Genomic DNA, 13,330 nt, shown 5'->3' with positions numbered 1-13,330 from the left:
ATTTGCAACTCTCCCGTGCTTGAATGATATAGGCTCGGGAAATTCATTGAAATTAAATCCAATCCATGAAATCTGGTGTGTGGCAAGCACCACAGTTAGCATAGCGGCATAACGTAGCATAGTGGCTTGACAGCTCAGCCATGGCCTCTGAGATCGCACCATTTAGAGGCCATGGCTCAATGGCAGGCCACGACAGTACGAATGGTACACCATTTTAATGCATTGTAGTGGACTGGTCAGAGCAGACCTTGTCCTAGGTGGGTGCAGCACAAAGTGCCGATTAACAGCTGTAAGAACTGCTATGCCACGGCAGCTGTGATGTGTTGTACTCACGGAATGAATTGTGTCAATTCAGGGTTAACTAACGCCTCTGTTTTGGTTTCCACTGTCACCAGTTCATGACGTCGGTGCAATGTTTGCTCGTGCACTTAGATCAGGGCCCGCATCATCTTAAGTGTTTTATGTGAGCAACTGTGTTCTACATTCTTTGTTTGACTCATGTGTCTTGATGCAGGCACTGAGCTGGTGACACCGCCGCTGTCTGGAATCATTCTGCCTGGTGTCACACGCCAGAGTGTTCTTGACCTCACAAGAGAATGGGTAAGTGTGCAGAGAAAAGGGAAAGAAAAATGCTTCACAGATGTATGCCAATCTGACAATTGACCCACCAAAGACAGCAAAGCTGTATTAGTTATTTCTGAGACCCTTTGGAAGTACTAGGAGTCTGTTCGCTGGCTCATAGCCTTGCTTGGATGCAGCAATTGTTGCTGCATTCAAACACAGTGGTGGCTGGTTGTTCTTGGCGGCTCCCACACAGGTTGCATTGGAGCACCAAAGTGTCTGCTTTCACCGCCACAGCCGTCCAGGCTGTACAGCCGTTCAGCCGTCCAGCATGGAGCTGGTATAATGCGACATGAGAAGCAAAAAATTCTAGATTACTGGTTTTAAAAAAATGTGCGTATAGGTTGTCTATTTGAATGAGATATATGCGAGGTAACTTTTATTGTAAGGTCATTTAAAATGTCATTACGTTTCAAAGCAGATTCGGGGCTTCGACACACATTGCATCGCATTTACATTTGTTATCAACCACAGCATCAAAGAACCTGTTTGTCATACAATGATGAAAAATTATAAGCTTATGGTCGAATTCATCTTAAGGAACCTCAGCCTAAAAGGTGTCTGCAGCACACAGTGTTATGTTAGAGTAATAGTATTAGCCCTATGAAAGATGATCCTATCATAAATTTCCGGCAAGTCATCTACAACTATAATAGTAATTCTTTTATCATTATAGTCAAACTTCAATATTGAGTTTAGTGAAGCGCATGGTATGACAAGCATTTTTCATTTTGTGATCTTTGTTTCGTAAAACAATCATGTTTTAGGGTTTAGTGAAGTAATCCTTTACTTTGGTTTCAATTTAATTAACTCTGTGCACATGCATGTAGCCTTTGTGATAAGCAAAAGAAAAGAAGTCACTCAACAGTGAATTCATCATTTGCATGCAATATTGCTGCAAATGATGCTTGATGCAGAAACCATCAAGCAGTGAACAGAATGCACCACTGCCTTCTCATCTGTTGTGGCGATTCAGAAACTGCATTAGACATGCCCAATTTGTTTTCATGGTCTCACTTATATGCTTCAAAATGTGCTTTTGGTAAGTCAGAAGAAAATGCCACTGAGCTTATGAAGTGTGTGTCTAGGCACTGTCATGCTGTGGCATTATTGTAAACACTGTTATGGCAAATTTGGCCTCACAAGTCACCACACTGTTGGAAAAAAAAGAAAATAGTGGTCCAGCATTGGCTGGCCATAAGAATGATTTGATTTGATTGTGTATCCAGTTATTTAGAGGCAGCCCTGAATTGAAAGCTCTTGCCCGGTTTTCATTGCTTTCCTTGCAGAATGAATTCAAGGTCTCTGAGCGTAAAATTACCATGGGAGAAATAAGGGAGGCCCTTAAAGAAAACAGGGTGAGTGTTCAGGCGTTTGCTGTCTTTTGTTCATTGTACTTCTACACTCACTGACTGATTGTTTCGGACAGCTGGCTATTGTTGGACTTGAGTATTTCAGTTAGCCACAGCATCTCAACCTTTTTCATAAAGTTAACATGTCTAACAGCAACCAAAGTTTCGTATTCTCTGCAATGTCTCAGTTGATATTTCAGACATGAACCGCTCATGTGACGTTGCAAACACAGGGGTGCAACAGCTGCGCCATTTGCGCCATTTTGATACAATTTCGTATTTTTGCGCCACGCTGCGCCAAAACGCCCGACCGGCCGCGGAATTTCTCGGTTACGCTAGTTTTAGCGGGAAGTAAAGGCCGCGTTGGCAACTTGCAGCTTGACACGCCATTACAGTACCACTAGCGCAGACGAGATCCAAACTGGAGTGCTCAGACGAGACGTTGGCATGTTTGGTGGTGGGCGCCGAAGAATATTTTCGCTGCTGGTTGCAGTGCGGCGTGTTGTATATGCAGTAAAATCTCGTGGAGACGCGGGGTGCGCGTTGCTTTTAGTAACGAAAGCAGTTCGCCGTTGCCGGTTGACTCAACAAGATCCTCGCTGGATCTGTGCACGCGGTCACGAGCGGAGCGGGTACGAATACTCCACGGCAGGGGTTCTCACGCACGTTCGTTCCGGGGCACCCTGCGAAGCTCCACGAAGCGCCAAGGAACCCCCCCCCCCCGAATTAACCGAATTAAAGTAGTATCAAGAAAACAATAAATGAATGCTTACTACTTCAACACGCTTTTATTTACTGAATGCATCAGCAAATCTTGTTTCTATTTTGCACAAAAGCAGTGAGGAAGCTTAAATTCTCGTCATCTCATGACTGATTAAGGGGGCTCGCAGCAGCGAAGGCCTCGCACCATCCTTCGCAGTGCGGCCGCGACGCGCGTCTTATCTGCAGACACGGTTTTCACTACCGCGCGCACATCCGGTTATTTTTGCGCTAGGGAGCTGGTCGACAACAAATCGTCCGTCCATCGCAATGTAGCCGGTGCTCTTAATCTTTGACATTTTTGCACTGAGTCAAAGTGCAACTACTGCTTGCCGCAACCGCTGCTGACGAAACCGCCGCTGTTATCGACACGATCATGGACGGCGACCTTGCGGTTCAGATGGCAGGCGTCCGACGCATGCACCAAGTCAAAACGAAACTGCCATTTGCTGCAACAAGTATGGACAAATCTGCAGTCGCTATCGACGCGATCATGGATGGCGAATATGCAGTTATGAAGGCACACAGCCGACGCGCGCACCGAGTCAAAACGAAACTACTGTTTGCCGCAACCGCTGCGGACGAAACTGTGGTGGCTGTCGACGCTATCACAGATGGCGACTACACACTTATGGAAGCACGCGGCTAGCCGCCAACGCGATGTTACGCGCGGCGATTAACGCAACAATAAGGGCTTTGAGGGCACAAAGAAGCACAAAGCATTCCAGCATTGCTGTCAGTCATGTATTGCATACGATTGCCGCTGAGGACCGTGGCGATGCAGACTGCGCCGCTTCGTTTTTGGACGCTAGCGCCGTTTAATTCTTTCGCGGCGTGCATTTTTTTTTTTTTATTATTCCTCCGATGTATACGTCGGTGCGCAGGTTATCGGCACCTACCCTATCTACAAACGGGAGAAATGCGCATGTTGGTAAGTTACGGCCTCCGAGATGCAAGTGTGAAAGCTTAGGTGCACTGCCCGTTTTCGAAGGTTGGGTGGCTACAAGCTGCTTGCGGATTTATTACACAGTTCACGCACTGCCGTTACACGCTGTGATGTGCTTTTGACACTCGGGCAAGGGTAATGGAAGTTCTGTGGATCGAACACCTCTTGTTCGCCGTTTAAGCCACTTAAGCGGGATTACGGAAAATTTATCAGTGGCTCGTGGAACCCCGAGCAGGGGCCTGCGGAACCCACTTTGAGAACCCATGCTCCACAGGAAACTCGCTTTTACGGTACAGCAAGCGACCCAGCACTGACGGCGTGAGCTTTGTAGGCGACGCAATGCACAAAACTAGCGAGGGTTCGGTCGCTGCATGTCTCGACTGCCGCCGGAACGTCGCGACATATCGTCAGAAAAAAAAAAACGAAAGGGAACCACTCGCGAAGAAATGCATGTGTACTTTCCACGTGTTTGCGTGCAGTGCACTGCTGGGACGCGATCGAGGTCGTTCGGAGCGCGCATTAAATTTCGCCAGGCGCGGCCTAGGGCAACCATGCAGGGGGAAACTGAACGCGCGCTGCGAACAACGATCTCTGATCGCGCCCCTGCCCTCACCTACACTGATAATGTGAATTACCGTATATACTTGCGTAATGAACGCACTTCTTTTCCCCCAGAAATCCAATGCAAAGTTGGGGGCCGGGTGTGTTTATTATGCGGGCTAAATTTTATGGCGTTTTACGAGTAAGCGTTCTTTGTGAAACTGCTCCAAATTTGGGATTTAGTGCTCCAAAACAGTCCCCCCCTTCCCGTAACCTGCTCCAAATTTGGATTTTCCTGCTCCAAAGGCAAGATTTTCCTGCTCCAAAAATTGCTCCAAATCCTAATTTGGCTGTTGCACCACTGCAAACACGTTGGCTGTGAACTAAGTTGTCAGCGTTCCGGTTGTTGCCTGTACCTTTGCTCTCATTAGCGAGGTGATTTGTTAGCTTTTTCGAGTGCCAGTGGTCACTGTGATGTATGACAGTGACGAAAATTTGCCACCGGCGAATGGTGAGACATGGCAGGAAGCGTGCGATCATTACGTTTATACCAGTGGTCCTCTTCAAGCCAAAAATCACTCGCAGAGGCTAGACCGACTAAACCAATGGCGCTATAAACTGAATTGTGGCTGGTGCTTACGGCAAGTTCTTACCAAGTTTATCTGCTGGCTGGACAGAATGGTGAAATATTGTGTAGGCCGAAAGCTTAAACTGAACTTATGCAACACCGCCTAAACATCCTGCCTTGGGCATACAAGGTTGCATGCGACATCTGCACTACACTGCTGCAGTGAAACATGCTGCACGTCTGGCTGTGCAACAGGTAAATGCAAAATGCCCTTGTTGTCTGGACCATAACAAAATATTTGCTATATTTCGGGGCTGCTGGCCCTTAAAAAAAAAAGCACAAGAAGCAATTGATCTCTATAAATATATTTTCAATTTTTAATTTAGTTGCCTTGAAAAAGTTCCCAATGTCCTTGCAGTAGCGTTTGCTTTGTGAAATGTACACTATAGTAGTCCGCTGTGAAAGGGGACACCAAATAATACTATTTACACTGTATTTACAGTATGTGAGACACAGTAGCCAAGATGGTGGACAGCCACCAGCACCAGAGAGAACCGTCTTCTTCGTCGTCTGCCTCAGGCTGAATGTCTCTCTCGTAGCGATATTCTGTGTCTGATTACAACTCTGATTTTACACGATGGCCACAGCAATAACTTTTCTACCAATATCAGTCTGCTTCAGCACCTCACATGAGGCACTTCTTCCTTGCGAAGTTGGTGATACATTTAAGTTATGTTGGTTCGAATATTAATTAGTGGTTCCCTTCAAGTGAGGACCATACTGTACCACTATTTGTCGCTTTTGTCGCTGAGCTTGTGGGTTCATACTTGTTAAGGAGTAAAATCTGTTAACAAATACATTAAACTGGTTTGGCGCGGTTAGAAAAGCTGCAGATGCACCCCTCGTTAACGTTTTCATCGTCCCTTCATTTCTTACTGTTTTCCTTAATGCAGAGTTACGTAGTAGACTAGGCTAGGCTCAGACCAGCCTGTTTGCCTTTGTTCATATGCTAAGCCTCCTCTCTCTCCATAGCTTGAGTGCCTTGTCGTTGACCTGTTGCACTTGAGTTATTTATAAGGACAGTACATGTATGCATCAATACTGGTACCCTATTTGTCGGTTCATGGAACTTGGGGAAAATAATTTTGAGTATTGGGGAATGCAATAAATGTTATAAAGGAGTTGCCTGCACGATTGCTGTGTTATGCAAGCCTAACTCTTCCAACAAGCCTTCAGTGTCTTGAAAGAAAATGCCCTTCATTAAAGTGCTAATTTGTCACTTTTCCATATTACCGGAACAAATTTATTTAAAAGCTTTCTTTTTCCATGACAGTTAAGGATTTGGTATAAAACTGAAAGTAGTAACTTCTTTATGCAATTACTATGTGTTAGGTAATCGGGTGGCTGGAAACAACACAGCATTTGTTGTAAAGATCTGGCCATGATGCTTCTGATGCAGCGGCAGCGTAGCAGTACACAGATGTTTGCTGAGCATTGACTGATAGGACAAGATAGTTTACATAAACATTAAAAAATTGTTGCGTGTGCTTCAGTGGCATGTGGTATTGATTCAATTATTAAAAATTATTAGAAGGTAAGAAAAAATTATTACCTTGTGAAAAGTTGGCTGCATTCAATTAAGAGGGGACACGGGGGTCTTGGAATACAAAGAATAGCGAGAAAGTCAATTTTTTCAATCTTGTTATACTCACATTCAGCGCATCATTCTGCACCTGCTCGCAAAGCCTTAGTGCTGAAAAATGCATAGTTTTGCTAAATAGTAGTACTTATTATGCGAGCATGCAAGTTTAATTCACAAGAAATGCCCCAAAACAGCCAATTTTGCGCCGTTCGCAACTTCGCAGCCATCCACCGGAGTGCTGCCATATTGATCTCCTCCGAAACTTTCTTTCCAGCCAAACAGAATTATTCATATTTATGTTGCCTAGGGGCTGTCAAAGAAGGAAGGAGGGGGGGGGGGGGGAAGGTGGGGTAGAAAAAATTTAACTTGCTGTCTCATTGGTATGCAGCCAACATGTGACAAAACAGTGGCTTGTCATTGGCTGTTAGTTGTTCGGTGGCTTCTGGCACAAGCAAGGCTGCCGCCATCTTGTCATAGACCGTCATCGAACACCGTGGAGTGCTATGCCTAACGCATATAGGAAATTTTGCACCGTGCACAAGTTCTGCAAAAAGTTTTGAAAATGTGGCGCGAAGTTAAAAAATGCATCACTTCATCAATGGAAACGATGGTGAGCGTTAAACAGCAGCTGAGATCTCGACATCGATGAAATGCGTGCCGGCAACTGACGCTGACGCCATGGATGTTGCCCCAGCAGTTGCGGTAGCGGCCCTTCACAACTGCGGAGCCGTCCCAGTTGTGTAGCCCTAGTGCACGAGGTTTGATTCCACTTTCTTGACAAGCGTAGATAATGCAGTCTGTGAGCAGCAAGCCCAGCAGAGAATTTCGGAACCCGCATCTGTTTCGGCAACGGAAAGAAAAACGAAGTGCCTTGCGAGTGAGCACAGTGGCCCAAGTTTGCCTACAACAAATACGGTTATCTGCCTCGTGCGCTGCTGCTTTGAGCCAGACGAGTGGCACCATCTACAGCGTCCGTTCAAGGCACGTGCGCAGACGACCACCATGGAAGAGGTTTTCAACGCGGCGTGATGCAATGAAAACTGCAACACATGACCAAAGAGGGTCAATCAATATACTGTTGTGTGAATGGATGCCACAACAGTTACGGAAACACTGCGAGAAGTTGCCAAAGGTGGAGTTCGACCGATTTCCGTGGAAGTAGTACCTAAGTGACAGGAGGGAACGCTTGATCAAGGCTGTACGACATACACGGTAAACAACAGTTCTCTTCCTTTGTGAACACTGGGGTGCTGTTTTGTAGCGATGCCTTTTCCAATGCTAATGACTTTTTGCGCTACATCAGTGGTCAGGGCTACACTCTGCCCTCGTTATCAACAGGATGTGCAGGCCATCGGTGGCCTAAGAATTGAGCGGAAAGCATCGCTACAAAAATAGTGCCCTGCTTTTGTTTCTTCAAATAAATTTCGCAACATAATTGCGTACCGTGCTTTCTTTTAGGTCTCAGGGAGAGTTGTGGCAACCTGTGCGAGGCCTGACACTCATATGAAACTCACACTTCATCTAACTTCTTCAAAACAACGATAACACCACACATGCTGCAGCCCACTGGCCGCAAATTGATGCATGCGGCAAAGGTTGAGGCGACATTGTTGTTTGTAGCACAGCCATATGGGTTGGTGTCTCCCACTATGTACTACCACTCCCTCCACTCATGTAATCGAGCTGCTGCATCGCCAAACGCTGTGTCAAAGATATTGATCACAGAACGACACCGTCCAGTCACCTCATCAGCGGCACCAACATGAAAATATATTATCAAACGCAAGAGTCATGGTCCTACCTACAAGCACAAAATAATTGGCAAAACGAGGTAATCGAGATAAACGAGGTAACAACTAGCCTACGAGGTAATCGGAACGAAGCTACACACGGCGAAGAGAGATTGCTGCTGGTTGTGCCATTGCTCTCCGTGGTAACCAAAAATATTGAAAAGCATAGAGAGAGAGACTGTCTAAGAAGGCAGCGAGAGCGTGAAGGGCGTTGCGAGAGAGGGATAGAGCACGAGAAGGATAGAGATAAATGCCGTGAACAGCTTGTTGGAAGTTGCTGCTTGCTGGGTGTGCCGTGGAGCACGGACTATTGAAAGGGACATCTGTGAATACACATAGCCATGAAACTGAAAGTGTTATGCAGGAATTGTGGTGAACTTCATTAACAGTAGAGCTCACGACAAGTTGCAGGCTCCGCAAACAGCAACCCACTTGAAAGCAACCTTCTTGCGGCGCATGTCGTGCAGAGCACGGGAAACGGGCAGACGGCCCTAAATCACATTTTTTCAATAATTGGAGTTTCCCTCAGAAGTATGCATAACAAGACGTACCAGAATTACTTGAGAAGCAATCTGAACCAAGCAGCAACCATAGTATGCACTGAGAACTTGGAAAAGTGTGCCGCTACCATAAAAGAGCTTTACAAAGAACCAACTTTTGGAAGCCCGGGCAACATTGCCATTTGCTTTGATGGCACATGGCACACCAGAGGCCACTCTTCTCGCCTTGGGGTGGCAACTGTAATTGAACTGTTTTCAAGGTATGTGCTTGATTATCTGGTCCTCTCCAATTTCTGCCTCGGCTGCAAGTGTGCACCACAACCAGACAGCCTAGGTTATGGTGAATGGAAAGCAGAACTTTCCTGCCAAAAAGCAAACAAATTCTGAAAGGTAGGCCAAGAAAGGAAGTGGAGGCAGCAACGATATTGTTTCAAGGTTCTCTCTCGCTGCATGGCCTCAGGCATACCACCATGCTCTGTGATGGAGACAGCAGGTCGTTTAATGCCATTGATGAAGCCACAGTTTATGGCTTTATCCCAGTTAAAAAAGAAGACTGCACAAATCACGTACAGATGCGCATGGACACGGCACGTCATAACCTTGTGAAAAAGCACAACTCTGGTGAACATGGACAGCGCATTAGTGCTAAAGGACGACTGACTGGAGGCCTGATCACGAAGATCTCCAGCTATTATGATTGACAATCAAGTCTTGCTGGACACGTGGACAAAATGCACAATGCATTATGTCACATTTTATCACATTATATCGACAGATGAGCGGCCCAATCACAACTTCTGCCCACGTGGTCGCAACTTGTAGTGATAGTATAACTTGGCCATGGTAAAGACTGAGCCACCACCAAAAAGCAGACTCAACCAAAAATAAGGTCAGCAGTGCACTGTGTCCAATCTTTAAGAAGCTTTAAGAAACAACGGTGCCAGCAAAGGCAGGTGTAGAATGTCAATGAGGCACTGCACTCTGTGATTCGAACCTTGCTCCTTAAAGAAACAGTGCATCATTCTTTGCAGTTGACAGGGGTGGGGCTCCTGCGCCAATTGTGCCATTTTGATACAAACGTAAATTCTTGTGCCAAACTGCGCCGAACACAGAAAATTGACCGAAATTGCACCACGCTGCACCAGAATGGCTTCGGAACGTGTGCTCTGGCAGTGGCTGCGAACAGTGAGCAGATTCGTTCTCCGAAAAAGAGTGCGGCCGTTCACATTCTGCACACCGGGCACCAGCGCTTCCCGCACAGTTTCTCGTAATTTTCACGCTCATAACACTGGACTTTCTGGCGCGTCCGGCAACTGGCCAGCGCGGGCACGGCCACTCCCGATCTGTTGTCGCTGCTTTCGGAACGGCCAAGGCGGCTGTATTTAGAGTGTACTAGAATATGGTTCAGTGAGCCGAGCGGCGCGGCGTTTCCTAGCTGAGGCGCAAAACAACGACAAGTAGGCTGAGGGCGCTGTGAGTGAACTATAGATATTAGGGAGGCGCGTGCTGCAGTGGGTTCAGCGGGCCAGCGTCTCTGTCCCCAGAGCCGATATTACGTAAAATTATTCCAATCTGTTTTTATGCCTATATGGGCAAGGCCTGAGCCATTTTGACCTATCACGAAGGGCTAATGGTGGATTTGGAATAAAATGTAGCTGTTTCACCCGAAAGGCGAAGCAAACTAGTAGACAGTTCGTATAGCTGTCTCAGGATCAGGATTGCCAGTCAGCCTTTAGAGTCTGTAAAGGAGCACGTTTATCTAGGTCAATTACTAATAGGGTACCCCGATCATGAGAAGGAAGTTTACAGGAGAATAAAATTAGGTTGGAGTGCAAACGGTAGGCATTGCCAAATCCTGACTGGGAGCTTACCACTGTCGTTGAAAAGAACTTTGTAGAATCGTTGCATTCTACCGGTGCTAACATATGGGGCAGAAACTTGGAGGTTAACAAAGAATCTCGAGAACAAGTTAAGGACCAAACAAAGAGCGATGGAATGAAAAATGTTAGGCCTAACGTTAAGAGACGGGAAGACAGCGGTGTGGATCAGAGAGCAAACGGGGATAGCCGATATTCTAATTGACGTTCAGAGAAAAAAATGGAGCTGGGCAGGCCATGTAATGCATAGGATGGATAACCGGTGGACCATTTACAGAATGGATACCAAGAGAAGGGAAGCACAGTCAAGGACGGCAGAAAACTAGGTAGGGTGATGAAGCTAAGAAATTTGCAGGCGCAAGTTGGAATCAGCTAGCGCAAGACAGGGGTAATTGGAGATGAAAGGGGGAGGCCTTCGTCCTGCAGTGGACATAAATATAGGCTGATGATGATACGAAGTAAGGATAGTAGTTTTATCGGGAGTACAAACTTGTAAACATTCGCTTACTAACTAAATTAACAAGCATGGTGTCATGCGAGCACCAAGCAAACATGAACACATCTACTCAATGACCATGAAAACTCGCTGTCAAAACGCTGGAGTGAGGAAGCGTGGCAGCAGCAGCGAGTGAATTGACCTTCGGGTTGCCTTTCGCTTCAACATGAACTAAGCCGTGAAAACACAGTGCACACAAAGCTATCAGCCCTCGCACTGTGTTCCCATTGCAGATCGCATTCAATATGGGGCCCGCGTAGCCGCGCCATACCCAGCAGCCTCCCTTTCCTCTCGCTCACCTTCCCCTGGGGCCTTATGCACAACAGAAGATGGTGCACTTCCTCCCCACTTTCCTCCCTTGCTCGTGTGAGATTGAGCCTCCATCGTCGGCTCACCCTCTCACGCTTTCACTAGCACATACGGCGCACGACGACGGTTTTATAGCCCTTGGACTTTATACGGAACATAACAGCGACGCTGATGGCAGAAATGTGCCTGGAGTGTCTCATATAATTGCTATTGCAATAAAAGCAGAGTGGAATAGTTTAACGTTATACCAGCCCAGGGTTGATTGCAGTGCTCTGTGTCTGCGGTGACATATTGGGACCCAGAAATTGTTACAGCGTCGATTGGACCACCTAATTTGGGAACATTTTTCGTTATCATGAGCGGCAGTGCAGGCGAATACCATATAGTTTGATTCTAGTGCCACCTATGTTTTCGGCTTTACAGGAAAGCATGCGCCGTGCCACCGCTCGACCCACTCATTCTAGTACGCTATAGCGACAAAGCGCGCTTCTACTACGTGCTTCGTGTTGGTCTATTCTGTTTCGTCAGGGTTTCAAAGTGCGCTGCCATATTCCATTATTCCACCAAAATTGAGATTGGCCTGCTCCAAACTGCTTCAAAATCGAATTTTATCTGTTCCAAATTGCTCCAAAGTGAAATTTTGTCTGCTCCAAACTGCTACGAAACGTAATTTTACTTACTCCACAAATTGCTCCAAAATGACTCTGGACAGTCCCACCCCCGAGTTGAGGCAGCAGTTGCAGAGGCTGTGATGTGCTTCAACCTTGGCACTCATGATGCCAGCTCAAGCATATTGAGAGAGCTGCGGTTAGAACAAACCTCTAAAGATTGTCGGAGGGCCACTGAAAAGGACTGCACTATTGATGCGGAGAGAAAGCGAGTGTCCTCGGCAGCTTTTCGAGCAGCTGTGAAGCGAAGGCAGCGAGGAAAGCCCCATCCAAATTACTCTCCTAGAACTTTCTGAGCCATTGGCTATGATATTTTCCTGCATCTAGGAAAATAAAAATTTGGAGGACGCTTGAGCTTCACCTTTAAGAGTGGAACACGATAGCATTCAAAGATCCCTAATCTCTTCTCGCACTTCCCAGCAACTTCCCGGCAACAATTTTCCGAGAGGCATAGTAGTTGCTCTCCTAATCATCCAATTTTAATAATTTTTTTATCTGTTAGCTAGGCTTCCAAGGAGGTGCAGTAAGTCTATAATATTACATTTCAGCACTTTGAAACATTTTGAGGAAATTAAAAGAAAAAAAATCAGCATATCCACAGGGTGAATGATGATGAGTGGGCGAAGCTCCGGAGGGAATCATCGGATCTCCCGCTTAAGGGGACGCTAGCACAAACGCGTTAGAAACGTGCAGTACTCTCTAGTAAGGGGGAGCGGCCACAGCGTCTTACGCAGCCATTTACACATGCCGGAACGTGCACCGCGTTTGCCGACGCCATCACATGACTGCTGAGAGAGTATACCCCCCGTATTCATAAACGCTCCTCGACTTGAACTTGAATTGCCACCGCCTTGGGCAGCGCGTTCGAAACGCGTTGAAGGTAAGGCGGAGAGGCCACAGCGTCTTACACCAGCTTCTTACACGGGCCGTAATGCGCTAGTACAAACGCGTTAGAAACGCGCTAGAAACGCAGCCTTTCGTTAAGGTTGGGTATTTATTGCCATCGTGGTGCGTGTGGCTATGTGCGCTTCGTGGCGTAGTGGTTAGCGCCGCGCGTTCGGAAGCGAGGGGTCCCTGGTTCGATTCCGCGCTACGGACACAACTTTCAGAATTTTTTTTTTTTTTTTTTTTTTTTCATAGAACGCCGGAAGCGTTCTCCGGAAGCCGGAACCGGAAGCTGAACCGGAAGTGGAAACGGAAGCGGAAGTCGGCTTCCGGTTATACTATACATATACATATATATGTATATATGGGTATACATA

General features: G+C 46.7%; 1 protein-coding gene across 1 annotated transcript in view; it reads left to right on the top strand.

The window, feature by feature from the left end:
• The window catches only part of LOC119450394 (branched-chain-amino-acid aminotransferase, cytosolic), a 39,287-nt gene that overhangs the window by 16,805 nt on the left and 9,152 nt on the right, over nt 1-13,330 (top strand). The window contains exons 8-9 of the mRNA XM_037713833.2: nt 515-600; nt 1,911-1,979. Coding sequence (XP_037569761.1) covers nt 515-600; nt 1,911-1,979 — 155 coding nt within the window. The remainder of the gene's footprint in view (nt 1-514; nt 601-1,910; nt 1,980-13,330) is intronic.

Source organism: Dermacentor silvarum, chromosome 4 (genome assembly GCF_013339745.2).
Source record: "Dermacentor silvarum isolate Dsil-2018 chromosome 4, BIME_Dsil_1.4, whole genome shotgun sequence".
Taxonomy (NCBI): Eukaryota; Metazoa; Arthropoda; class Arachnida; order Ixodida; family Ixodidae; genus Dermacentor; species Dermacentor silvarum.
Note: the sequence above shows the minus strand (reverse complement) of the source record. Positions and strands in the feature narration are given on the sequence as shown.